This window comes from Oreochromis niloticus, linkage group LG12, assembly GCF_001858045.2.
Source record: "Oreochromis niloticus isolate F11D_XX linkage group LG12, O_niloticus_UMD_NMBU, whole genome shotgun sequence".
Lineage (NCBI taxonomy): Eukaryota > Metazoa > Chordata > Actinopteri > Cichliformes > Cichlidae > Oreochromis > Oreochromis niloticus.
In genome coordinates this window covers 9,272,262-9,299,781 of record NC_031977.2, presented here as the reverse complement: position 1 = coordinate 9,299,781, position 27,520 = coordinate 9,272,262, and the positions used below count along the sequence as shown (strand labels likewise).

The window sequence follows — 27,520 nt, the reverse complement described above, 5'->3', positions numbered from 1 at the left end:
ACAAATAAATTCTCTGGCAAGTTAATCTACATTTTGCTAGGTCACTTTCGATTAAGTATTCAGCGTCCTCGATCCAATTTAAAGAGAATGTCTAGTGTCAGAGAGAAGAGGAATTTATTCCGAGTTAATAAAAAACAGGCGCTTGGACGAAATCACCATCGGCAAGTCATTAAAAGTGTGAGAGGAGCCGGTTGCGTGGAAATGGCTGATCGTTTCCTCGGGTGCTACTAACAACAAGAGACCTGGACACGTAGACCGTGGTCCTGATGAATTGAGCTATAAAGGTGATTGGGTCAAATAAAAGTCTGTGCCTCTGAGGCGGAAACACATCAGTTTGATTTGAATACATCACCGAGCTGAAAGGACAACATGCTAAACCTGGAAGAAAATGATACATGGGAATAAATAGGAGATTTGCACAGTGGCTCAGCATGAATTCCAACATCAAACCTGGCTGGAAAGTAAGACAAACCAGTGGGATACACAAGCCTTCATTACAGTTCTGTTACTGGTTGTCAGGTTACGGATGCAAGGCCTCGGGTGCAATGTGTGATTTTGGAGCAGCGGCTGCTGCTAATTACCAACCTAGGCAACATACAGCCATTAAAAACGCAACCCCCAGAGTCTGCTGAGCTAATTTGTCTAATTACATCTTTGTAACTTATGAAAAGACCTAACATTACCCTGAAGGCATGCTTTCGGAGTTGGATCTCTGCAGATAGTAAATGAAAACTTACTGTCTTACTACGCCCATACAAGTGCCTCAATAGCTGCAAGGCAGTAGGAGTACAGGAGAGCTCGGGAGGAGGAGGAGGCGGCGGAACCCTTGTTGGGTGATGCTGTTACTATTTCTATATCCCTGAGATCCCTCTCCCCTGGGACAGACACCCACATTCTGCCAACAAGCCTCCTGTTTATTTTTATCATCATTAATGTGGCATTTTTTCAGAATATTTCAGCAAAACCAATATTTGGTGCCAGTTACAAGATATATAGGCTGCCCGTCAGTGTAATAGATTGTGGCTGAGCCATCACAGTAGCGAGGGCCTATGGCTGCTCTGCTAACAAGCATGTCTAATATAAGAAAGAAGGAAGTAGGAAGGACCACTGTTACAGGTGTCAATTTGCTGCAGTGTAAAAGGGTGAAGCAAATAAAAAAACTTTCTTATGGTGCTTTTGAAATGTGGACATGTCTATTCGAGCTCAGTCACCTGTTTAAGGGCAATTTTTAGTCAAAGTCTGCAGGTTGTCTCTTGGTCACATCTCAAGTGTGTTACTGAGAAAGTCAAATCATTTTGTTAGTAAGTCAGACGCTTCATCATGTCACCTCAGACTGAATGACAGCTGTGAAGTGGAGTAGATTCAGTCAGAGTTGATTAAAGATAGCGAGTCTAAGCTAAAAAAACACAAGACGAAGAACAAACAGGATGATGGCACCCACAACTTTCCTTCCTTCTTCCTCTTCTCACCAGCAACAGCGGGTGGTTGACTGCGATAGCATTTTTTTAAATTTTTTTTTTTTTACAGCAGTTCAGTTTCTGCACAACAGCTTGCACAAGACAAGCAACTCAGCTTTGAGTTCAGATCTCCAGCCTATTTGGGGCCTTGGAGTCATCCACCCACATGGTGGAACTTAGCTGGACTTGTGGGCTACTTAACTCACCAAAGGTATAAGGCCTGTGGTTAGTCAGGATTTAAAAAAAGTGTTGACCTCGTTTGCACAAATATGAAATGGAAAAAAGTCCTAATCTTACTCTAGCAATCTCTGTCACAAATTTGCAATCACAAGATAAAGCAATGCCAGTGTGGTTTGTAATCTGTCAGTCTTGACTCAACCCGAATCATTTGTGGAAAGCGTGGTGCACTCAGGGCCAGCCAGAGATGTGTCAACTGAAACCTAGACACAACCTCAGAGACCTGATGAGGCCTGCTATCTTCTAGCTTTTACTCACCTTGCCTCAACTCTTTCGCACTGCCTCTCTCACCCTGTTTTTTCTAATCAGGAGAGATTTTTATCAGCCCCCCCTGTCAGTAACCGCTATCGGTTGTGAAATTTCAGAAGGCAAAGCGTGTGGGAACCACAGTATCAGTTGTGCTCATCTCACCCAGCACCTTTACAGACGCGCGGGCGGTTTCTGAAAAGGTGAGAAAAGCTTCACAAAGAGCGTATCTGAGACTGGCTTAACACAAACTGACAGTGGAAATACTTTCATACCCTGTTCAACCTCTTCTTGATGCTTCCTCCCTTTTCTCTGCTTGTTTACTTTTCATATTAACACCAGACTGCTCATTGTAAGATTGATTTACAACACGAAGAAATAACATTTGGGGAGAGGCCTGCATTTGTATGAGTCAGCCGAGCAGATGCAGGATGTGATAGTATGCCGGCTTAGAAATCTCTATCAATCGGACCATTCTTTGGCATAATAACACACACCTGAAAGACAAAAAGGAGAGCTGAATGATGGCCTCTCCCTCTGGGCCTACATTATGTGCACTAGTGCACTATTCACAGAAGGGACATTTTTCTTCTAGCTAAATTGAGGCTCTCCATTCAATAACACAAACAAATGTAATTCTTTGTGCTTACAATTGAGCTGGCTGATCAAATTTTAGGGCTCCAATAAATCATTAGAGTAGAGAAGTGGTGCATACACAAAGTTACCTCCTCAGTGCACCTGACGCAGACTCTAAGTGAAGAGAAAGGAAAGAAGCTTTACTCTCAGCCTGAGTTGGTAAAACGGGGGAGATTATAGGCATCAGTGAAACTTATCTACTTGTGTAGCTGGTTTTAGCTTCGCTTGTCCTGTACATTGTGCAAATGGTATGACTCATTCATTCATAGCAGTGTTTCTTTAAAACAACAGAACACAGTGTTACGCTACATCGGTTACTTTAACGACTACTGACATTGGATATGAATATTCTATATCTAAAAATACAGTGACACCATATGGTTTAGCCAATCTGTTTTAACAGTAATGGGTGGTAATGATTTGTGCACGTTCATTTCCAAAGAACTTTGAATACTGTGTAAAATGTAAATGAGCTGCAAATCATAAACCATACATTTATTTGAAAGTGCAAAGACAAAATGTAAAATGTTAAGATTTTTTGTTGAAAAACATATTTTCTCTTTTTAAATTTGATGCCAATAGCATGGTTCTAGAAAGCGCAGACATGCACATGTTTACCACTGTGCTGCTAACACGCATGTGTACACCAATCGAGGAGATCTAGAATTACATTTTTTCTATCGCATAAGAATTTCAGTTGCATTCCATCAAATGCTAAATGATTTCAATCGGTGACAAGTCTGGACTACAATTAGGCCAGTTTAGACTCATAATGCTTCTACTGGTGATTTTTGTTGATCTGGTGCTTTGGCGCTAGCAGACTCTCAGTGCTTTACACATTTGCCTTAAGTGAGCTCCTGGGTTTAGTCATGGGTGGAGATACAAATCTGTAGGCTGTGTCAGGAAGGGTACGTGGCATAAAAACATCGCTAAATCAAACATGTAGTAGTACCTGCTGGGGCACTCCTTTTGAGTAAGGGAATGGATGGAACTGATTAATTGATGGAACCATGAATTTCGTTCACCACCAGAAAATCCTGAAGGAGAGTGTCCGGCCATTAGTTCATACCCTAAAGCTAAAGCCATGTTTGATCATAAGCTAACAAGTTATTTATGATTAAATGTAGACTTCCAAGCACTAATTTCTAGAGTGTGATTTATTCTTGTCCTCCTGATCCCTTGAGATGCTGCTGTGTCTTTTCTTTCCTCTTTCTAAATGCATTAGCATAGTGTGGGGGCATTGGTGGCTCTATCAGTAATGTCATGGGCACTTTAACATGATGAAGCACGCTGTGGCCCCACTGGCATGAATAATTCACATTACCACACACCCAAAGAAACAGGGGGGTGGAGGTTGGTTGACTTTGCTGCAATGAATTGTGGGAACAAATGTGTGATTTTTAAGGCGCACGGGCTTCTGTTTTGGGTGAGCGAGCAATTTTAATTCAATTTGATATTTCTTTTTTAAAGAGACAAGACCTTGATCTACCAGGGAAAATAAATAAGGTGGGATCAGAAGATGGAGCTATGGCTATGCGGTGGGTGGCGAGGGCTGCGGGATCTCTTCAGCATCCATCACAGTGGCACATCAATGATTGTCAAATAAGTAGTCCGGTCCAAACCCATCGTTTATCATTATGTATGAATGAATCTATCTGGGGATCGCATCATCCAGCACATGGGAGGGCTCAATCTCATATACGCGATAGGGAGACGATATGGAAATGGGATACATGATAGCAGAATAGCTTGGATGGGATAACGGACCACAGCAGCCTTGGAGATGGAAAACTCTACAGCTCCCATTGCACAAGGCAGGCACACTCCAAACTGAATGAAGCACATGATTTTTTTTTGTCTACTAATACATCCTGAATGCTCCGCAAGTGGCACTGACAAATCTCCTCCTTTGCAAAACATGTTCCATTAAAAGTCTTGGAAATACTTAACATAATATTTTCCATCCTTCAAATGCTTTGAGGTTTAGGCAGTTTTATACAGTTCCTCTAGGCCACTGGCTCCAAAGCTGACGTGAGAACTTCAATGTAAATAATTCAGGAAAGGTGGGTGAGAACTCTTGGCACCGGATTAAGAAGGCTGTGCTTGCAAAAGCTGCTCTCAATCCATTTCCAAATTGTCACGGGGCCTTCTAAGAGGCAAAACAAACCCACCTTAATCTCTGCTAATCATACTTAAGCATGAATGTTTCATGTGGAAATGCCTGGTTACAATTTAGAGGCTTTTCCCTCATTCCTAGGGTAACCCTGCTACAATCCAGAAATCCTTTTGGCCACAACAAAGACAAAATGTGATGTAGAGACATCAGATGTGGTACAGTGCACACAGCATGTAAGTAGGAGGAGGCAGAATCCCACATTGCAGATACCATGTTTGTTGACTACATGAAACGCTGGAGATAATGAATTCAGGCTGCCAAATTTCAAGATGTGCCAAAAGATAAAGCTGTTATAAACAAGAAAAAAACAAAACCCCAGCAACAACAGTGATAGCATCAGTGATTGGTTGTGATTAACATCAGACTACTTACTTGTGTCTCAGAAATTCAGATTGCAAACCTGATGTAAGCAATGCCGGGGACCAAACTAATATTATTATTATTTGAGACGGTGAATAACCCAACAGTGGAATGATTACATTTGACTTGCAATGATTTTCCCCACTGCATGAGAAAACAACAGCTTGGAAAAACTAATAGACACGTTCCCCGATGTAGCTTTGTTGCCCCTGCCTTGCTTTAAATAAATTTCATCAGTGTGTTGATTTCAGTGGAATTCGGAAAGTGGAGATAAAAGTCCAGCCCATCTGTCCCTCAACTTTGTGGGGTGCGGTGCAGTGGAGGGACAGATTTATAACACGCTGCACAGTAAAGTGCATCTGCATCCACCACACTGCTCCCACTCACATCATTATCCTCATTGCCTATCACTTCTCCAGCTGAGTCCCTTTTGGAAACAGGGGCTGCCACATCAACAGTGGGTAAACACCTTTAAAAGGATCTGACACCCTGTAATGGAAGAAAAAACACTTTGGTATTGTTCGGCAGCCCCGGCACTGCGCTGGGCTTGTGGAGGAGTAAGCCATTGTCTGTTGTCACCTAATTGGATCAAGTTTGTGTGGAGAACAGATGTGTACGGCTGGCTGAGGTAAACACTGGACCCGAAGATGCCAGGGCTGAAATTGCTTTGAAAATCGTTTCTGCCTCCATAGAATGAGTGAGAATAGGAGCGAAAAATACAGTATAAAAGAACATTTGTGGCGCAGCCTGAAAAAGTAATAAACACTTTCCCTTTGGTGTAGATTCAAAAAGCTCCCGATTTTCTTTTGTTCATCTCGTGTCCCAGCCACATATCAGTGTCACAGGCAATGTGCTGTACACATCGGCGTTCAGAACAAGGCTAAAGGATTTGGGCATGGCAGCGCTCGCAGCACGAGTGATGATCCTTGGCAAAGAACAAATTATACTTTGGAAGCATTGCTGATCCAATTAAGAACTGGCAAAAGGTGTCATTAGGGTCTGACAGATTTGAGCCCTGAGTCTTTTTTTTTACCTTGCAGTGAGGTGCCATAAAAGTGAGAAACATCTCCATGAACAAAGAGATATGAAGAGAGACAAGGAAGCACTATTTCCAATCAGGCATCTCCCCTTCGACACAGCTCGATTTAACCTTGAAGAGTAATGAGATCTGACTTGCTTAAATGTTAGCATTCTTAAATCATCCGGAAGTGCCTCCAAGGAGCCGATAATCACTATGCCAAATTGCAGCGCTTGCTAATTTCATTCTCCCCTAGCATTTACTTGCAGTTAGTGTCGATTATTCAAGAACAGGCATTTAATGCTGCCAGGTCCCAGGGGTGTTACATTAAAATGTAATAACTTGCAACATAAATGAAAACAAAAACCATTACTTTCTTCCCCCCACAACTTTCTTCCCTCCTCCCTTTTCTTCCACCACCTCTCTCCCTTCCTCTCTTTCAATCTCTCTACTCTCCCTCCCTCATTGGTGGGAGTTCGAATCTAATTCTCAGCCCATCTGGCAGGCGTAATGAAGGCGGGCTGGGCTTGTGGTGCCCTGCTGCCAGGGCTCGGCGGAGCAGGAGGTTAGCTGGCAGATTGGGCCAGGATGAGTGAAGGGGAGTCGGGAAACCTGCTGAGTGAATAAGCCGGCCCAGTTAATCTCCCATGTGCCCCGGTGTGATCGGGGCCAAGGCCAACCACACGCCGAGGGCACAGAGCATGGGGTCTGGAGTGTGGATAGTTGTGGGCAGATGACTACGGGGCGAGTGTGTCATTCATTTACATTGTTTGGCATTTTGCTGACTTTACTATCTAAAGTAAGTAAGCTTAATTCTGAAACAAGCATAATAAAATAATAAAAAACAACAACAGACTCACGGTTATGGTATGACTTCTACAATGTATCCACACCTGGGCCTGCAGTGTTTAAGGGATGCAATGTTTTGCAAATAACATAACCAAGCAGTAACTATTATAAAACACCTGCAAGCACATGTTACTGAAAATGCACAACGTCTGTAACAGTAGAGTTGTAACTTCGTCAAGCATATGTCAGAGGATACAGATAATTAAACAGGTAAATTCAACCCCAACAGGTGCAGCCTCTGAGGAAACAAAAGACAAATAGTGTCTTTGCACCATCTGGCACACATAGAAGTGCATAACAGTTTACATGCGGTCAAACGCGGCAAACGACTCAAGGTAAGCAATAAAACACCTTTGAATGCTGAATTAACACCAAAACTTATATGAACTTACAAAAAGCTTTACTTTGTTGTACAATCATATTTTATATTATTTTAGTTTATTTTCTCTTTATAATAAATTAATTTTGCAGTTCACTGAAAAAAAAAATGTTGTACTTCATGTTTTATTATAGCTACACCAGTGACAGCTGAAACATTTATTAACTTAACAGTGGGACCTAACAAAGGTTGGGCTATAACAGGCAGGAAACTCCATGAAACTCAACTTTGACAATGAGAAAACTAGCAAGAGAAGTCCACACTGATCAGGCATAACGTTATGATCACCTGCACGTCATTGTGTTGGTCCCCATTTCCCTGTGAAAACAGCCATGACCTATCAGGGCATGGACTCCACTAAACCCCTGAAGGTGTGCTGTGGTATCTGCCACCAAGATGTTAGCAACAGATCCAAAGTTGCAAAGTACGGTCTCCATGGAACTGACTTATTTGTCCAGCACATCCAACAGATACTCGATTGAGATCTGGGGAAATTGAAGGCCACGTCAACAGCTCTAAGCTTTCGTTGTGCTCTTCAAACCATTCCTGAACCATTTTGCTTTGTGACGTTGAGCACTGTCTTGCTGAAAGAGCCATCAGGGAATAATGTTTCTATGGAAGGGCATAGAAACATTAGTGGTACGTGTCAAAGCAACATCCACATGGATGTAAGGACCCAAGCTTTCCCACCAGAACATTGCCCAAACCATCATACTGCCTCCACCTGCTTGTCTTCTTCCCCTTGTGCATCCTGGTGCCAGGTGTTCCCCAGGTAAGCTACACACACACTTGGCCATCCACATGATGTAAAAGAAAATGCGATTTATCAGACCACCATTGCACCATGGTCCAGTTCTGATGCTCATGTGCCCACTGTTGGCGCTTTGGTGGAGGATAGGGGTCAGCATGGACTCCCGCAACTTGTCTCCAGCTATTCAGCCACATACACAAGACAAAACAAACCAAAAACAGCAATGCACTGTTGCACTGTTCTGACACCTTTCTATCAGAACCAGCAATACTTTTTTCAGCAGTTTGATGCTAAACAATCTGATGCTAACCCTGCCTCTTTCCAGCGGTTAGCATCTTCTTCAGCGGTTTTGTGCTCTGAGGAAACACTCAGCAAAATAACTTTGCAGGTCAGAGTTATTTTGGTTACCAGACAAATATTACGTGGGTGGTTGAAATTTTGTGGCTAACCAGTGTACTTTCACTGTATGTACAGGTTAAGGTCTACAGTAGTGTATCGTAGTGCTGAAACCTTTTGCTGCCAGTCAAGCACTGGCCAAGGAGAACAGTAACGGGGAGAGTCCCAGTGCTAGAAACTGAAAATCTTGTACAATTATGATTAAGTTATTTTTAAAAATCTAAACCCAAATTCCTCTTCAGTTGCTATGATCTGCCTGCTGTATGTGAAGGCACATGGAGCAAGTAGCAAGGCAGCCAAAACCCTGTTGACAGACCTGCAACAGCAATCGCCAGCTCATGTATGCATCAGCAACTGCGTGTATACATGTGTTTACCAATATGCTTTACCAAGCCAAGCTGCTATGACCGTAAGATGCCATCTTTTGTTTGCAATTCAGTCAGCAACCAAATGGTAATTGAACACATTATAGGAAATCTTTACCTACGTAGCATTACAGCACAGGCAGGGCCAACACAGTCACTTCAGCACATAAAAAAACCCACTAAACTAAACTTGTCTACAACAAATAGCATGAAGCTAGGCTGACAAAAACAGCAGGCTTCCCAGAGCTGTGCTGGGGCCTCTGGAGAAACCACAACACTGTCATTAACAGTTACTCTCCTCATAAACACACCAGCATCAGCTGGAGTTATAATTGCCCCTGCTTCTCCTGTAATCTTATACCTTACCTGCTGTTACTGTCAGACACCTTCTCCACTGAGGGAGACAGAGATAGTGAGAGATGGAGGGGGAGGAGGAGCTATGGTGCATATGTGTGAGTGTGTGTTGTGAAGCTGGAAGCACGGTAGATGTTGCTTGTGTACTGTCAGATACAAGTTAGGCAATGCAAGGGGGTGTAGAGAGAGAAAGGAAAAGGAGAAAATACATGCCAGAAAATCAAATGAGTGTGTGTTGCTGAATGAAATCCCAGGAGCAAGGCTGAGGGGCTCCGATGGAGGGAAATCATGTTCTTTTCGGTGAGTGATTAGAAGATGAGTGGCAGAACATGACCTACTTAGTCTAACTTTTTTTGAAAGGTTCTAGAAATTGTATTCATGAAGGTAGAGTTAGAGAGGCAGGTAGGGGGTTTGAACCCTAATGGATTCATAGAAACATTAAAAGTTAGAAGTAATAATTGCCACGGGGTGTTTGTGAATATGGAATAAAATTCATTTCCTGACCTCTGAAGCTCTAACCAGGGTTGGAAGACATTCTCTGTCCTTTGGCTTTGCAAACAAAAATACAAATGCATATGATTCTACAGACATGAAAGGTTAAAATGTAAAACAAAATATGAATTAAACATCATCTGACGCCCGCTAAAGGCTATAAGAGGAGGTTTTAGTACCTTTAAAATGAGTCCACAACGTGTGGTAGGACATGTGAATGCAGAAAGAGCTGGAAAAATGCAAAACAAGAAAAAAACTGCTTTCTCAATATCTGTGACTGAAAATGGCAAAGCGTTGTTTCATTTTTCTGCCCTATTACAAGCCCATAGTGGAAATCCACCGAGGCTGTGAAAAAGGAACACTTTAGCTCTGCTGCAGAAATGGGCCTGCCTCTGGCTCTTCTTAATTTCAGGCTTTGTTTGTGCAGCATTTGGGAGCTCTTATGGGTTTGTGGGAGACCCGCAGGCCTTTTGTCTCATCAGTAGAGGTGGTTTCTGCTTGGCGCCTGCAGCGATCTGTTGGCGTACGCCTTTTGTTCTACCTCTCCATGCAAGATTTGGCCACAGGTCGCAGATTACAGGCAACACAGCCATCACAGGTACACTGCTGTTTGTTTGCCCTACAACAACAGTTAGTGCTCAGGAGAGTCAGGCACAGAATCTCAATATCAACCAAAGAACGGGCGGCGTTCTATGCAGAAGTAAGCGTGAAGAACAACCTAGCACAAAAAAAAGAGAAGTGTCCTTTTTTCCATGATGGTTCAGCCCAAACCAAAACGCTTATCTCTGAACTTTTTGACGGACACTGGCAAAGCACTGCTGCAAAGCTTCTTTAAATGACATACTATAATATTACACTTGTGGTGCTAAATTAATAGGCTGCAGCAAGATAAATCTCTATGATTTATGATGTTCCCTCCGGTGTATAATCAAGTTGAATGTGAGAGGGTGAGAGAGTAAGACAGAAGGAGATTGGGAGGGACAGAGACAGAGCTTTGGTTTGAATTGAGACACAATAAAACGAGCTCTCCTCTGCACAGCTGAATGGACTGGTTTACTTAGCTTTGAATGAAAGTGTGAAACAGTCAGCCATAGAAATCAGTGGGTGCTGGGTTTAGCAGAAGGAGAGAGATTAAAATACCAAAAAGTTCAATGTGCAGTGTGCCATGAAATATGACATAGGGAAGTGCCAAAAAAGAAATAGCAGACGTTACCCCCCTCAACCCCTCCAAAAATTGTCTATTTCTTTTGGAACCATGTATTCCACATAAGGATGGTTTATGAGAATATCACACCTCTATGGAAGTCTCATCCCACAATCCACAGGAGGCTTTCGCTCCCTCCTGCCTGCTTCTGGGGGGCTGCCATCATATTCATTCCCCATTCCCAGATAGATGTTTGTAATTGGAGCTCTAATTTATGATCGGGCCTTGGTGCAGGATAATGATATGGAGCATTGTAATTTGCTGATGCAAATTGTACGTTATAATGGGGAGCCATAAAAGCCCCAGCAACATCTCGGAGACTTGCCAAACACCCTGAGCGTTCATTACAGCCCTCATTAAAACATCCACGTCGGCAATGGGAGCTCTTACAAATGGAAGGAGCATGTAATTGCTGCTTGATTGTGGTATATGTAACATATGATAAAGTGGAATTACCACTCTTTTTTTCTGCAGTGTTAGTGAAACTTAATGGGGAAAAAGGCTGCAGTAAACAAATCCTCAGAGCATTGTTTGATTGTTACATTATAGGGCTATTTGTTTAAAGTGGGGCAGGTGAGTTAGGGGACAGTGCATCCAGGACAAACTAAGAAGGATGATAATCAAGGTTGGGCTTCGGGGGATAAAAGTAATGTTGTTACCCATGAGACTGTGGGTTTCATTTGGAATAACTCCAGCTGCAACTTACAGCTACATGGACGATAACATAGAGCTGGGAATACATTAACTGGATTTAATATAAGAAAAGATCAGTATTGTTCTTTTTTATTACCGGGCACCGAAGTCATCAGCACTGCATTTGCTTTAAGGATTGTGGAACTGGGCTGCAAAAGGTTAGAATGAACCATTAAAGTCACCCCTGGTGAAAAAAATGTTTTGTTCTAATGCCAGTTTGGCCCATTGGGGTAAAGAGTTTAGTAATGTCCAGTAGTTGATCTCAATTCAGTCTTAATGATGGGTATGTGAAACTTTGTGAAGCCGAATGTCCCAACTTTTAGGCAGCTTTGAGAGCAATTAAGAGTTCATACAAACAACTAAACTGTGCCGTCTTTTAAATGTTTATAAAAGATTTTAAGCCCAGTCAACACTAATTCACAGTGTCGCCTTTTTATTTAAATGACCGCTTCCATTTTTGTTTGGTGCCATTTTAAAGCATCTCCTTTAGAACAAAACCTGAACTGCACTGCTGAAAATGAAGTTTCCCTCCTCGACTCTGAATGATAGCGGGCCTCTATCATCACGGCTCTGTGTGCTCAGCCACTGGAAAAGGATTTTCAACTGCACCATTCAGCCGGGGCCCAAGAAGCCTGCAGCCTTTATCTGCAGACCGGTTGATTGATGTGTTGTGGGCCCTGCTGTGGTTAACAGCAATTTTTATCTGTTGCTAGCGGCAACAGCCCAGGTCCCTGGTGCGTAGAGAGCAGCGGGGCCCAGGATCTGAAGCCGGACCGCACACGGGGATAAACAAATAGATTTTTTAAGGCGGACAGCCCTCATAGAGCGACCACTGACAGGCAGCGCCCCACCCCAAGGCCAATAGAATGTCAGGGCCCCAGCCCACTCCTGCTGGGCTCTTGGTTTCCTTCACTAATTTTCACCATGTGCAGAGCCAGTGGTATGGAGAGACCTGCACACCCCACTGGAAAGAGGCGCGGTGAGAAAGACAGAGTGTGGGAGGGAGAGTTATGTACAAAGAGACAGACAAGATGCTCCATCTAGTGCAGGAGAAGATGCCAGAGTATATTAACAAAAAAATCTTGTTTCAAAAATTAAATTCAAGCTATAATTTACACCCAATTTCCTTTGAGTTGCTGTGTTTAGCATTAAATCCAGCAAATCTGTTTTACTCTGTTAAATAAAGCATGGAGCTTTTAATGGCTCCTACTGTAATTAAGTGACATAATCCTTGTATTTGATAGAGATCTTGCGAAAAGCCTCGTCACTCATACAAACAAGTGCATTTGTCACAACGTGGAGGTCGTGAATGCCAAATCAATTAAAACAAGATTGTTTAAGAATGCACACATGACTGGGACTGCTCTGTTTAGAGTGTACTCATTTAGCGTTAAATATGATTATGACAACCTGAGCACGGGGAAATGAAGAACGGGTGTGTCTGAGAGCTCCAAATACTCCTGTTCGACACAAACACTTCAGCTAAGGTTTGACTCTCTGACGTAGCGGAGATAAACCCTCCCAAAACAGACTAGTTAGATTATACTGTCACAGACAAAACCTGCATGGATTTATCGTCAAAGAAAACATGAGCCGTGGCTTGGCCTTGGGTGGTTTCAAAAGACATGGGGTGGGTGACTGGCGCTTAATCACTTCATCTGGAAGAAAAGAGCGGTGTGTTGTCTTTTTGGGCTTAGCTACAACATCTCCCCCTCCAGACAATATATGTAACCCAGGGGTAATGACAGGCTGGGCGGATCGTTGAAGTGAGATTTTTTTTGACATTTTCCCGTTTCTTGCAGCACGTATCTCTCAGGTGCAGATGTTGGACTCTTTATCGAGGAGCCCCTGAGAGGATGATAAATCGCCAGAGCCCAGACCCATCTCCACTGGAACAACAATCAGGTAGCAGCACAGGAAACAAGGAACAGATATTGCCTCCCAAACATAGCCAAGGCTATAATGAAGCCTGCACTAAGCAGACAGAAGAGAGTTGGACTGATAAACAATTCCATATCCAGTCTTCCACAGCGAGCTAGATAGCAAGTCTCATTCCTGCTGCTACATATCAATGCTGGACTCAATGCTCCGGAGATTAATCCTCACCCTGAAATGCGATGGGTGGGACAGAGGGCTGTAGGTTTTAGCAGGACAGGTGCAGCCTTTGCAAGACTGCCTGTCTTTCAAATGCATCAACTGGATAAACAAATTATGTTCAGATTAATAGTTAACTTTTAATAGTTTTATCACGAAGCTTGCTAAATGCTACTGTCTGTTTGTGTTGTGTAGTTTGTGCTGTGTGCATATAAAGGAGGTATGTTCTCGTTTCCCTTCTCAAGGACAATTTGAACAACTAGAAATTGCATAAAAAATGCACCAGCTAGAAAACCTGCTGTGTTTTGCTCCACTAGGTAAAGACATTTATTGGTATCATTTAGCCATGCAATATTATTTACTTCTTACTCTTCCATTTTTCTTTAAGTTTTATCTGAAAAATAGATTTAAAAAAATATCACACCAATGTGAAAACCTGTGTCTTAAGATTTCCGTTTGCAAAAACACCGTTAGTACAATTAAACCAACAGCTAATGTGTTTTGTAAGCAACAACCAAAGACAACATTAAGGTATTTGGCATATCCAAAACACTCCTTATGCACGAGTCTGGCACTAAAATGCAGAAACTTCCTCTACGTTCTTCTCGAAACCAATCAGTTGAGGCCATTCAAGCCTGACAGGCAACATAAGAAGAAAGACATATGGAAGCATAAACAAGCTTCTCCGATAGAACTAAAGACAAACTGTCAGGAAAGACTCACTTTATTAAATCTTAGTGACTTGTGACAGATAACCAGACCGTGTACACCAGCTTGAGTTTTTATTGTGGAGGAGCAAAAAAGTAGATGGCGATGACCGCCAGAGGCCAACTATTAGATAGCTCTTCCGTGCTATCAGTGGCCAGTAGCGCAAAGTTGCCTTTGAGCTTGCCTCATTGACCCTCCCCTACTCATAACCAGGCCTCCTCCCACATACGTTGTCTCTTTTTTTCAGCTATAACACTATATCAAGCCCCTGGTCTTTTCCTCGCCCTACTCCTCCTCCCATATCCACTCAGTCTCTGCTGGCAGTTCCCTGAAGCCCCCTGACCTCGCACCCCATGTCTCTCCTTCCAAACCATCATGCTATAAAGCCCGAAGCACTCACAGATAAGCAAACCCCAGAAATCATGCAGGCCCAGCAGCAGAGCAGATTGAGAGTCAGAGCTCAGTACCCAGGAGGTGCCTGTAGGCTAGAAACGCTGCAGATAGCACCACTGGATAGCTGGAGTGGGGAGCCAGACAACATGAAACTTCCTGCCCTCGTTACTGGACTTTCCTTTGCTTGCACAATGCCCCTGCCTCCCACACAACCACCTCCACGCCAACTCCACCTCCATTTTTGCCCTCTCTCTCTCCCTCTGTCTCTCTGATCCCCTCCTTCTTCCTTTCAGATAAAGAGAGGGCCTCGTTCCCTGCCGACTCAAACTGACAGCTCGAGCCAAAGGGCTCCACAAGCTTTTTTGGAAGGTCTTGTTTGTTTTCATCCATCTGTGAGCATGCAGCCACTGGGGAAAAGGAATGTGACATGTTCTATTAAAACAAAATAAAAAAGAAGATCGCACAGAGATCAATGTCTTCTGAAGTTGAGCTTTGTTCAGTGCTTTAACTGTAGTCCTTTGAGGCAGATTAAGGCTGACAAACCATTTATAGTTGTTTTGTTTGCCGAGATGATTGCTTCCAAGCTACAATGAGAACTGCCATATGCCACTCATCAGCTAAAAGTAGCACACTTTAAACAACGTTCCTCTTATGAGTTTCCCTTTAAGGAAAGGACATAAAGGACGACCGCTTGTCTGTATTATCCAGAGACTACACACATCATTGAAACAATGGGAGGGGAAGAACACAAATCTACGGTTCGAGAATGCACTGGGGCAAGGCAACAGATGCTTTCAGGGGATAAAAATAGTCCTGTACTGACAATTTGTGAGCTAGTTTATGTTCAAAAGGTTTGGGCTGATGTTTTCTTAGGTGGCACTAAATAATCCTCTTGGGCACATTTGAACAGGCGACATGTTCTAAGATTAAAAAATAACTCTCTAACTACCTCTTATTAGTACACAGTCACTTCCATCAGTCCACGGGACAGTTTTCACTGTAACATACATACATGCAGCCTTCCTGCAGTGAAAAAATGGATTTACAGCACAAAAAGCAAAAGTCTTTTTAAGCATTTTTGTCATATGTGTGAGCAGAAACATCCGTCACTGACAGTCACTGGAGGAAGATATAAAACTCTGACATCGAAATTGCAGCTCAGGCGAACAGCGCTGATCAATGCCAATAAAACGAGGCCCTTTTTGCCAAGGTAGCATAGGACACCTTCCTGCAATTTAATCAGTCAGTCAGCCAGAATTAATGTTCCTAATATCATGATTTCTCCATTACTCTATTTAACATAATTAAAATGTCGAGCGCCGGGGCCATAAAGCGGGTCGTTGGAGATTGTAATTCTGCCGTAAAGCTATGAAGCATGAAAATGTCACTTACCGAGTAGCCGCGGCCTGACAGCGAGTGAGTGGAACTCTGTAGGGAGAGAGAGGAGAACAGGGATGACCTTTAAGGAGTGTTTCACTCGCTCACGCTGACATGATGAAGCAGCGTAGCTTTAATATCAATATTCACATTAACCTTTTACCCGCCCTATCATGCACCCCACGCCTGCTCACATTGCTACCATTCATTCTGTTCTGAACAACAGGGGTAGCTGGTCTAAAAACAAAAAGTCCCATACTACAAATACACCGTGGAAAACATATGATTGTAGTCCAATAGTCCACATCTGTGTAAATACAACAGTGAGATTCTGGGTGCACTGGTCTGTCCTCATAATGCGCTGCAGTGCTACATATGAAAATTAAGTATCATTTATTGGTTTGAATTTAGTTCCCAGAGACGTCAACAGACAAATGAGAGGGACTCCATCACCTTCATCAGTAGATAAATTAAAAAACAATTTGATACAGGAATTATTTTATACCTGAAGATTTTAAGTGTCTGTTTAGTGCTAAAAAACAAATCCCTCCCTCCCCTTCAACTCTTTAGATTAGGAAGAGCATCACAACAAGCATTCTTTGGATGACTGGGCAGATATTTCACCATCGGTAAATATGGTGCATAAAAATAAGAGCTAATTTCCAAAATCATAAATCATAATCTTTCATAGCCTAACACTGTCAGTGTTCCCACCATGTTCATCTCTATAATAAATCAAGAGATCTCTGTATGCATGTGTGTTGTTTGAATTTCTCTACAACAGTCTATCAGGTCCGACACAAACTTGTTGGGAAGGTGTCATTGTGGGCTCCTGCAGGTTAGGGTCTATGACATCATCCTTGACCTTTATGATGATGCACTCTTTTGTGTCCACACAATGACACCATTTCAGATTACATAGTTTCTAAATGACAGCGCACTGTCAATGACATCAAACTTTGCTGATGTCAGCGTGGCTGCAACAACAGGCACTCACTAATAATAAAGGAATCCATGCATCAGTGTGTTCTTTACATTTCTTGTCAACTTTTCTTCTAAGCAGCTTCAAATTTGGTGGGTGTTTGAATGATGGATGATCTCTTTTCAGGGACTTCTCCCTGTTGCTAGACAACAGTGATTTGTGACCCCATGTCACGATGAGGTCACAAATTCCCGTCACTAGATTTGTCACCCATTTAAATAACATGTCTTATATATAAAGCTCTATGAGCAAAAATTGATCTGTTGTCACAGATCGAAGTCATCAGGGCAACTACACACTGGAACATCATCTTTTGATGATGCTAACTTTCTTGTGATAGTGGACAGAGTTACAAAAAAAAGATATTACAAAGTGTAGAAATTATACACAGTGCCCATCAATTTTATGAGGTCTTTTACATGTCTGTATTTATCTGTCCCTGTTTTATTCAGGATAAATATCTCTTTATGCAGTAAGGGACGTGTTTCGGCCCATTTAACTCCGGTGCTTTCTAATGCAGTCCTCTAAATACTGAACACGAGCAGGATGGAGGCAGAAAAGGCTTGGTTTTGTTCTGTTCTCTTGCTCTGTCTGTCAGCGCCCAGCACGAATACCAATCTCAAAATCCCTCCCTCCACTTCCACTTTTCACTGCTTTTATTCCTCTGTCTAGATTGGCAATTTCTCCCCCCTGGTCTCTGGAGGAGACTTTTCTGCTAGACCAATTTCATCCATAGGTCCACCTTCAATCCAAAACGACCTCCCCCACACCTTCACCGCCACTACCTCCCTTGTTTTGCACCCTCGCAATGTCCCTCATCCATTCTCCCACACCTGCTCAAAGCATCAGCCCTTGTCAACGCCTGTGTGCCCCTCTGATTTGCAGGACGGCTCCTGTGGTGACGATTAGGGAGGAGTCCTGCTGCGAACCGGAAAGTAGGCTCTGTGGGAATCAAAAGGCTATTCCCACTCTGCTCAACCTTTCTGCTATCCTCACTACCGCAACCAGAGAGGAGGCCAGAGTATGGGGGGTAAGAGCTGAACAGAAGGCAAAAATATGTGGATAAAAAAGGCCAAAAGTGTGTTTCAAGGAAAATGCGGTCTGTTGTTTATATGTGTGCATGTTGTGAGTGCATTAAAATGTGTGTATGTGCATGTGTTTGTGTGCGTAAGTGCATATGTGCATAGGTGGAGTGAGGCCAAGGCCATTTGGAATTAGCCTTACTATGTTGAGTTCATTCAACTTGCAGCATTCTGAGTAGAAAGAGAGGCTTATTTAAATGATAATGAGGGACAATCCATTGGATTTAGTGCTGGTGAAGGGAGAAAAAGAGGGGAGGGAAAGGGGGATCCATTAAAACGCCAGTGGTTCATAAGCCATAGGGTCGGCATACAGCTAAACACTCTCTCTTAAAAGCCATTATACATGGCTCTCAATGGATTTCTGCAGTGCTTAGGACTTCAAAAGGATTTAAGAACCCGCCCCAGAGAGAGAGAGTGTTGGGGGAGGGAGTAGGACAAGTATGTGTGTGGTGGCTATGGTGGTTGGTGGCGAAAGAGATGGGGCGGATGCTGGCGGCATTTAAGGGTTAACTAAACAGCCCCAGAGAAGAAAAATGTTACTAAATCCACCCCCTTATCCTCTCCCAATTTCCACGCCCCCTCCTCCACTCTTCCTGCAAAAAAAAAAAGATAGAAAGAAAGAAAGAAAAACATGGCGTTAAAAGGGGAGGGTCCTGTCCATCTTCTCCTAACCCAGACTATTGGTTTTTTATCATTGCATGAAGGCCAAGAGGCGGGCCAATCACTACTAGTTGGACAATAATAAGAAAAGGGATGTGAACACGTATGCCCTCTGTGGCTGGAAAATAAGGTAGGTGGGTGGGTTTGGGTGCATGTGGGTGGATATGTTGGTGAATACAGTTTGGTTTTCGAGACCCCGACAGCAGCACAACTGCCACCCCCTCCTCTGCAGGACACAGTTACAGTGGAACCCACCCCCTCTCCCACCTCACATTTCCCTAATCCCTGCGTGGCTTAGTGCAGGGGCCCTACTGCACTGCAGGCACAATTACCTAGTCAAAATAAACAGATAAAGACCCAACCATGGCAATGAACAAACAGCATCCCCTGCATTTTTTTCTGCTTTTTTTTTTACCCCCTGCTCACAAATTGATGCATGACTGTTTTTACAGGCAGGCGGGTGCGTCCGCATGTCGCATTTGTCTCCGTTTCCTTTGGCGGTAAGACAAGAGAAATCCATTTTACTTGTTGCCAATGCGGCATCATTAGTTAAGAGCTCTTAAAGCTGGGGAACCACTTTGATGTGGTGGAGCGTATTTTATGAAAATTAGCAGAGCTCTCAGTGCGGTGGTGGAGATTTCATGGAGCTGAAAAAGTAAGAAATATAAGGGAGACAATGACACGCTGTGTGTCACGTCCAGGCCTTCACCGGGTGGAATACAGCCAGCGAAGAAACACGCACGAAGAGATGGAAGGAGAAAAAGAAAGATAAAGACAGGCAGAGGAGGAGAGATGGATTGATATAGATGGCGTGGCTACAGCGATCAACGTCTGTGCACCATTTATTTGGCAGCAGATTAGAGAGACATGCCACATCTAACACCGTCGCCGATTACAGCGTGCAATTTTCAACCGTGTTCTCCCCCCAACCCCTCGCCATTACAGCAAGCACCACCACTTCCACCGCCCCCCTTCGTTCATGCCCCCTCCTTCTTAGTGCTTGTCGCATATCCCTGTCAGAGCTGTCAACAAGCGTTGGTCTTTTATCTGACAAGCCCGCCTCTTCCTCCTGACTTTTTCATTAAAAGACAGCCTTTTACACAAATTCAAGAAAAACAGTGCGGAGGGGGGATGCATGAGAGAAACTGAGCAGCGAGGCTTAGAAAAAAGAAAATGAAGATAGGAAAAAATTAGGCTGGTTGGTGGGATTCTTTTTTTTTTTCATGAGACTGGATTTTCGGTTGGAAATATGAATAACTTAAAACAATGTATTTAATAAGTTCTTTGAAATCTTTTTCCTTCCTATCATTTCAACCCTGCTGGAAAAGGAAGCTGCACATTTTTCTTCTCCTTCATCCTCTCTTTTTCTCGCTCCTCCTGCTTTAGTCAGCTAAATGAACAGTCTGATTGAATTTAGTTAGGTTTGGGAGGCCTGCTTGACAGGCATTAGTTAGGAAGCATATTTCTACATTCATTTCAAATGAGCCGCTTGGGATTTTGCATAAATTCTCATTACTTCCCCTGTATCTAAATTGCATTATTTCATCCCTTATGCTGAACCAATGTCTGGTTTCCATTTTGCTTTGCCACCTACTCATCTTCTAAATGGGCTGGCATATGGATGCGGGCAAAGGGGTAATTGGAACCGTTCCTTTAACTCGTTCCGTTCTGGGGTTGGTGAGGTCGACCCACACCTGGTTGAACCTGGTTGTGTTTAAATTTAACTGGTTACACTTCACGTAATGGCAAGTAAACTAGGTGATATTGTGTGACCAGTCCTTTCTCTGTGCTGTTAACCAACTACTCTAAGGAGCTTGGAAAGAAAAGCGTCTGGACTTCTTTAAATTTTGGTGCAGACGCTTTTCTTTCCAAGCTGCTTAGTCTACGATGACCTGGATGACTGAGAACCTTCAGAGACATATTAACCAACAAGCATTCTTCCCAACGCAAAGAGGCTATTTGAGATTAGAGTTTGGGTCTCGTCTGTGGACTCACCTCACTGAGCTGCTCTTTGGAGTTGCTCCTGTGTGGTCGACTGAGTTCAGTCTCGTCCTCGCCAACTTTGACTGGATGAAGAGCCAAAGGTTTGATCTGCAGAACACAAAAGACATGATGCCATCGTCTAAAACTGTAGTCATATATTTTACCATGCCATTACTGAAAGACACTGACTTATTGTATTTTTTTTCAGACGCTTTAGAAACAAATTTGAAAGCTGCAACAGATTTTTGCTATAACAAGATGGGAAAGAGAAGAAGACTGAAATATTTACACAGACCATAGAAAAAATGACAATTTAAAACTATCTTGTTGAGAGCTAAGTGTACTTCATAACAGTGGTGGACGCACATTTTAGTCTCACCTACTTTATGTAATGCAACAAACTATGGAAACCTCTATTAATATTCATGCCATCTAAAATTGTACAGAATGCTGGGTTGTTGATTGCTGATTGCCTATTGCTGCCTTTTCCAATTCAGTGTCAGCCCATGCAACAAGATCTAATAATACCAAACATTTAATCACGCTAGAAAGATTTTAGTTGTTGTGCATTAACCAACTTTCTATCTGACTGACAGAAATGACACACAAACACAATAATTGCAAAGAACACCAAACAAAAAAACAAAACAAAAACAACACATTGCACACAATGGTAAATGAGAAAAGAATAGCAGAACTCGGTTTTCTGTCAAATTGCACCCAGCAGTGGAAGTGGAAGGTTTTTTTAATCATTTATAACAAGTCTGTTAAACTGTGTCTTATATTCCAGCTCATGTTATTTCCTCTAACTTAGTCGAATGTACTTTGAACCAGGTGACTATGTAAAGCACAGTCGAATAAAAATGGGTTCAACTGACCATGGAACACAGTCTTTCAAAGGAAATACAATGAGTGTGTGAGAGTCAGTTTATACTTTGGTTAAATGCAAAATAGAACTGGCTCCAACAAAAACACCTGGAACGCAAAACCTCAATCAACAGGTGCTGGTCGCACCAGCCAGCATGGGTAATGCAGCAGGGCAAATTAAGTAAACACAACTGTGCTGGGTTTACTTAATTTAAGGGATCAGTGCAAATTCAGTTGCACCGTGTTGAGTTTGACTGATTTATTTAACTATAAGTCTAGTCGGCATAGTTCAGCTTGAGTGAAATAACATTTCCTTCTTGATCACATACTGTACATTAGATAATGTGAGGGCACATACGATCATACTTTGGGTAGGCAAAATTAACCAGGACAGAATAGCTATGACCTGTAATGTCCTTGAAAAATGAAAAAGCAAATAATACGCTGCTGGACTAAAATTCCAGTCCAGCCCAGTTCCTCAGTTAGCTCTAAAAACTTCATAAGCTAACTTTGGAAGGCCAGAATGACCAAGCAAAAAAGTAGAGGTAACATGAACTATGAGTAGATAATACTGCAGACAATGTTGACATGTGTATAACATTTTAGAGAAAAAAACTTACTATTTAGCACATACAGAATATCAAATAAAAGTTGATTTAATGTACAAATCATGATGAAACCAACACATGACAGCAATAATGCTAACATGGATGGTTTGCTTTATTGCAGGCCATCAAGTCCCACAGTTGGTGTGCAACCAAATTCCCAGCCAGATGGGAGGTTGGCGAGCTAAGCAAGGAAGACTCTGTGCTGCTGCAGCATCAGCCAATCACAATGTCCCGTGCTGCTTCCCCACCTTGGAGTACAGCAGCAATGGCCGCGGGGTGTAATCCATTTGACTAGCAGTTTGCATGTAGCAGCTCCCCCGGTGGCAAGTATGGTGTCTGGCCCCGGTCTCCTGATCTCCACTGTAATTTAAGCAGATCACTGCTACAATTAACCTTTCCCGGTAAATATCAATTATGGCCCCCGGCTGGGCTAGAATTAAAAGGGTCATCAGCTAATCTGACAGGTCCTGTACGGTACCACCTGGCTGGGAGAGAGGGAGGGAGGCAGGGCGGCAGAGAGAGAATGTTTGTCTACCCTTGTGCCCACCAGCTCACAAGCCAAGTAGACACAATTCCCTTTTAATTACCCTGCTGCCGCCAGGGCAAGCATGCTGATTGGCCAAGGGGCATTAGCAGTGTGCTGAGGTCAATAGTGACAGGATAGGGGTAGGGTGGGGTGAGCATGGAGGAGCAGTGGGGGGGGAGCTGCCGCCTAGCAATCAGGGTGTAGAAATGGAAGGAAGAGAGACCTGGCAGGTGGGCCTAATTAGGTTTGACTTCCACCTCTACCCGCCTCTCCCTCGGTCTCTCTCTCTCGCTCTCTCTCGACTAGCTGTCAGCCTAATCACTCCTTGAATCTCAAAATAGATGGTGGCCCTTTTGATTTCCTCCTCTCGAGGAGAGCACAAACAGAGCAATCCTCCTTGGCAGGGAAGCAAGCACGTCAGTAGAGACGGAACGTCGAGGTACAGCCACAGTTGTGTTGCTGTCAAGTGCTGGCGTTGAATACTTTGTTTACTCAGCATCAGCGTTGCTGACACATTCCCAAAGTGCCCAAAGTGCTTCCGTCTCCTCAGGGACTTTGGGGTTACATTTCCCAGTCAGCAATCAATTTGGCTATTGATCAGAACACAGCTTCTAATTAGGCACCTAGGTTAATGATGTAGCGTGCAAAGACCATTCCCCAACCTGCTGTTCAATTGCACAGGATAGCAATTGATCTAGGCAGGAATTCACCAACTCTGACAAAGGATTGGCAGCCTGGACTGCCTGTGATTAAGTGAGGGACTAATTTCCTGTCTGGGGAGGTGCTTAATTGGCCCTAAACTCACAGCTATATAGCTTTCATGTTTTTTTCCCTTTTCTTTTGTTGTATACTCATTAATGTTAAAGGACAAGTTAGTAAGCTGGATGATGGGACTAATTGTCTTTGCTAAAATTCAACTGCTTGCAAGTGGTGACAAAGTCCAAGGTTATAATTATTCTCTATTTCTAAATAATGTCTTTAAAATCCACTCTGGACAAAACAGAGAGAAAACACTGTTATCACTGGTTCAAAATGTCACATAGTTTTTGTGAAAATAAACTTTATTTAGGTTTGTTTCAGACAGTATTAGGGCAAGGCTAATCATGCTGTAGCAGCAACTACATTTTCTTTCTATTATTGTGATGCTATCTGAAGTGTGTAGAAATATGCAACTGTGAGCACAGTCATGTAACACAGACTAGCTGTGTCATTTGATACAGGACTGTATTAGCACAATATCATATAACGTTAATACCAAACAAGCAGCTTGTGAGTCTTGAGTATCAATCCTACATTTCGCAGCTCTTAGTGAAAACTGCAGGGATAACTAATTATTCAAAAGTGTTGTTCAACTTCACTTGAGTATTTTCCATCCATCCATTTTCTTCCACTTATCTAGGGCTGGGCGTAGGGGAAGCAGCCTAAGCAGAGATCCCAGACCCCCATCTCCCCAGCCACCTCCTCCACTTTATCCAGGAGTACTCTGAAGCGTTCCTAGACCAGCAGAGATATAGTGTCTTCCAGCGTGGCCTCCTTCCAGTAGGACATCCCTGGATCATCTCACCTAGAAGACCCAGGAGGCATCCTTGTCAGATGCCCAAACCATCTAAAAATTGCAAATGCAACCTGCCTCTCTCTGCCACTCTTGTGATTGCATCTGAATGGAGCCATTAAGATCATTAACATAAACAACAAAAATGACCCGCATCTGAATTACAGACTAACAACAGAGTTAATGAAACCAACAATGAGCAAGCAACACTGTTACGTATCCCATATCTGAAAAGGATGTAGTAATGTGTGTGTGAGTGAGACTGGGGAGATGACTTAAGACTACAGAGAGAAGAAAAATAGGAAGAAAAAAACACAGCTAAGTGAGGGCCTGTGTTTTACATGAATAATGTACTGGAAATTAGCTCCATTAGTCTCGGTATTGAACATGTCTCCAGTCCATCTCTGGAGGCTGCTGCTCTGTGCTCTTTAATTATCTTCAAAAGGCCCTCCAGCATCTTAATTTCCCCCCAAGTTGAGTAGGGCCGACGTGGGTCTGCTCATTTATACTACTCTAACCCTGGGTGAAGTCGCAAAGCCCCTCTGCGTAGAAAGGGTTAGACATAGATGGACATAGCAGTGGTTCATATCTGTTCAGGCTTGGCTAAGTTTCTTTTTCCATTCACTCTTCCGCCCTCTTCCTGCAGTGTCTATCAATCTGCAGCTTGTCAGCAGGGAGCTGGCAGGAGGCTCGCGGGTGATGCTTTGTTGTACTGCTCCTTTGATCCTCCCTCCTTCTTCACCTTGCAGGGGGTTTTAGGGGGGCATCGAATGACTGCGTGGTCTCCCACCTTTTCCCTCCTTGAATCAAAGAAGCTGTTAGCTCTGCCCTCGATTTTCCTCTCCTTGCTCCAGTTCCTCTGTTCGCTCTGCCTTGTCTCTCCCTAGCCTGCCGTCACCTGTCAACAGTGCTGAGGGAGGCTGTGCTTTGGCCTTGTTCCAGTGTCAGTCCTCATTACCCTAAGATCTTGGACCTTGCCTCCCACACACACTCCCTTCTTTCTGCTATTCTTCTCTACGGGCTTCCCCTGCACAGAGTGAGGAGGAGATGAGGGGCAATACAAGAAGGCCTGAAGATGACTGATAGAGATCCTTCCTCTAATTTGTTCTGAAAAGTGTCCTGCGCAAAGGACCCTCACCCCCATTAACCCAACAACAGGCTGCTACCGCTGCTCAGGGAGCACATGTGTGTGTACGTGTGTCTATCTGGGAGTATGTGTATGTGTGTGAGGGTGGCCCGGTGGTGCGGCAGGCAAAGGCACCTCCGCGCTCAGTGCCGGGCTCCGGCACCGGCTCAATCTATCGGCTCATTATCCCTCCCGCCCAAGCTGGGGCGCAGACAAGTGCACTTTAGGGCCACAGGCCAAATTGATTCATCTGCCTTCATTTTCTTCAGGCGCAGAAGTGGCAGCTGCTTGGAGGCACGGAAAGGAGCTATAAGATGGTGAGACACACAGACAGGAGAGAGGCAAGGAGAGAAAGGGAGACTCTGTAAGCGAGTGAGATAAAGGAAGGATGCATCGAGAGAGAAAGAGAGGTATTCCTGACTTTGTTCCTTTAACATGCATCATTTCACTTTTCCTTTCTCTCTCTCTCTCTCTCTCTCCCTTTTCTCTCTCGCTCCCTCTCCCTCTACAGCACAACCAACACCTCCCTCCCTTGAATCGCTATCAATACATGCACTCACTCCCCCACCAAGTCCCAAGTTGGAAATTAGCCCAAGGACAAGCAAGTGGATTTACTACAGGGAGCGCAAATGGATTTTTGCTTTTATTTTGACGAGTCCCAGTGTATCCATTACAGCTTTTAATCATACATTATTCATAGAGCTCACTTTATAATAAATGACCACATAAAAAGGGATACACATATTATACAAGTCCTAAAATGCCCCCATAACTCTGTCTCCTACTGCACTCAGAACTACATCACATTTGTAAGCTGGTTTACAAATATGAGCCTGTGATGGTGTTTCCATTCCAAGCACCGACGCCAGGACTTGACAAGAGTCGGCAGATTAAAAGCCACGCTGCATATAAATGAGGTACTGTGCAAACAAATGAGAAGGTGTGACCTATTAGCCATTTGGCATGTGTCCTCTGCACAAAATTGCAGTGTAGAATGCAGCCGAGTGTAAAGCTAACAGGGGTGGCCACTGCAACCGCCCCGCACTGTAACAAAGCAGTCAACCTGAAAGCAGAGCCACCTACTCGGCCTGATTCCCAGCCAACGGGGACCTCGGGAGAGCCTGAGTGTCCCGCAGGGCCCCATCTAAAACAGATGAACTGGGGAGAAGAGCATTCCCTCTGGGCCCTGGGTCTCTCCAATCACTCTCACCATATGCCTCCTGGGGGAGTGAGGGAACAAGGCAAGAGAGGAGGAAGGGGAGGTGCATCTGCTCCCAAATACGAACCTATCCCTCAGCACCTGTCCCTGGGGTTCACTGACAACTGCAACCAACAGACACACACACACACCTTACCTGTCAGCCAAGACCATAGGAACAGTATCTGTCCTGAACAGATAAGCCCCTTACAGCGGAAACACCCCAGCCCCCTCCTCTCCCTCTCAACTCTCACTCCAAGGCAACCATTTCTCAAAGCTACAAACAACAATTAGGAGGATGATGTCAAAATGCTAATGATGTTATTGGAAGGAAAACAAGGAAGCAGTGCTGCGGATCTGCGTTTTGCTCTCCAATTGTGAAGCCAACATTAAACAGATCTCGTAGCCTCTTATTTATTTCCTGTTTTTTTGCGAGAAATGCACAGCTTCCACTTCGGTGTACAAAGGTTCGCAAAGCTCTTATGCATGCTTACAAGAAAAATTCAAATGGTGCTCATATTGGAGGCTGTTTATTTTTTTCCCAACTTGCATAATCATTTGCAAGTCAAAGTTCACTTTGACTTTCAAAAAAAAAAAAAAAAAAAAAAAAAAAAAGGGCACGTTCAAAGTCTCAGTAAACCAATTTCAGGTTGTGGTACATGTTGCTGCAAATGCCACATTTGCACTTTGTGGTCAGCTAAACCTTTAGGAGCGTAAGAGAGAGAATGATTTATTCATTCATTTTCAGGTG

The 27,520-nt window shown here is 43.5% G+C and overlaps 1 protein-coding gene across 1 annotated transcript in view; it reads right to left on the bottom strand.

Moving 5' to 3' along the window:
• The window catches only part of fbrsl1 (fibrosin-like 1), a 276,488-nt gene that overhangs the window by 132,363 nt on the left and 116,605 nt on the right, over window positions 1-27,520 (bottom strand). The window contains 2 exon segments of the mRNA XM_025897124.1: window positions 16,201-16,236; window positions 20,905-21,000. Of these exon segments, the coding sequence (XP_025752909.1) occupies window positions 16,201-16,236; window positions 20,905-21,000 (132 nt within the window).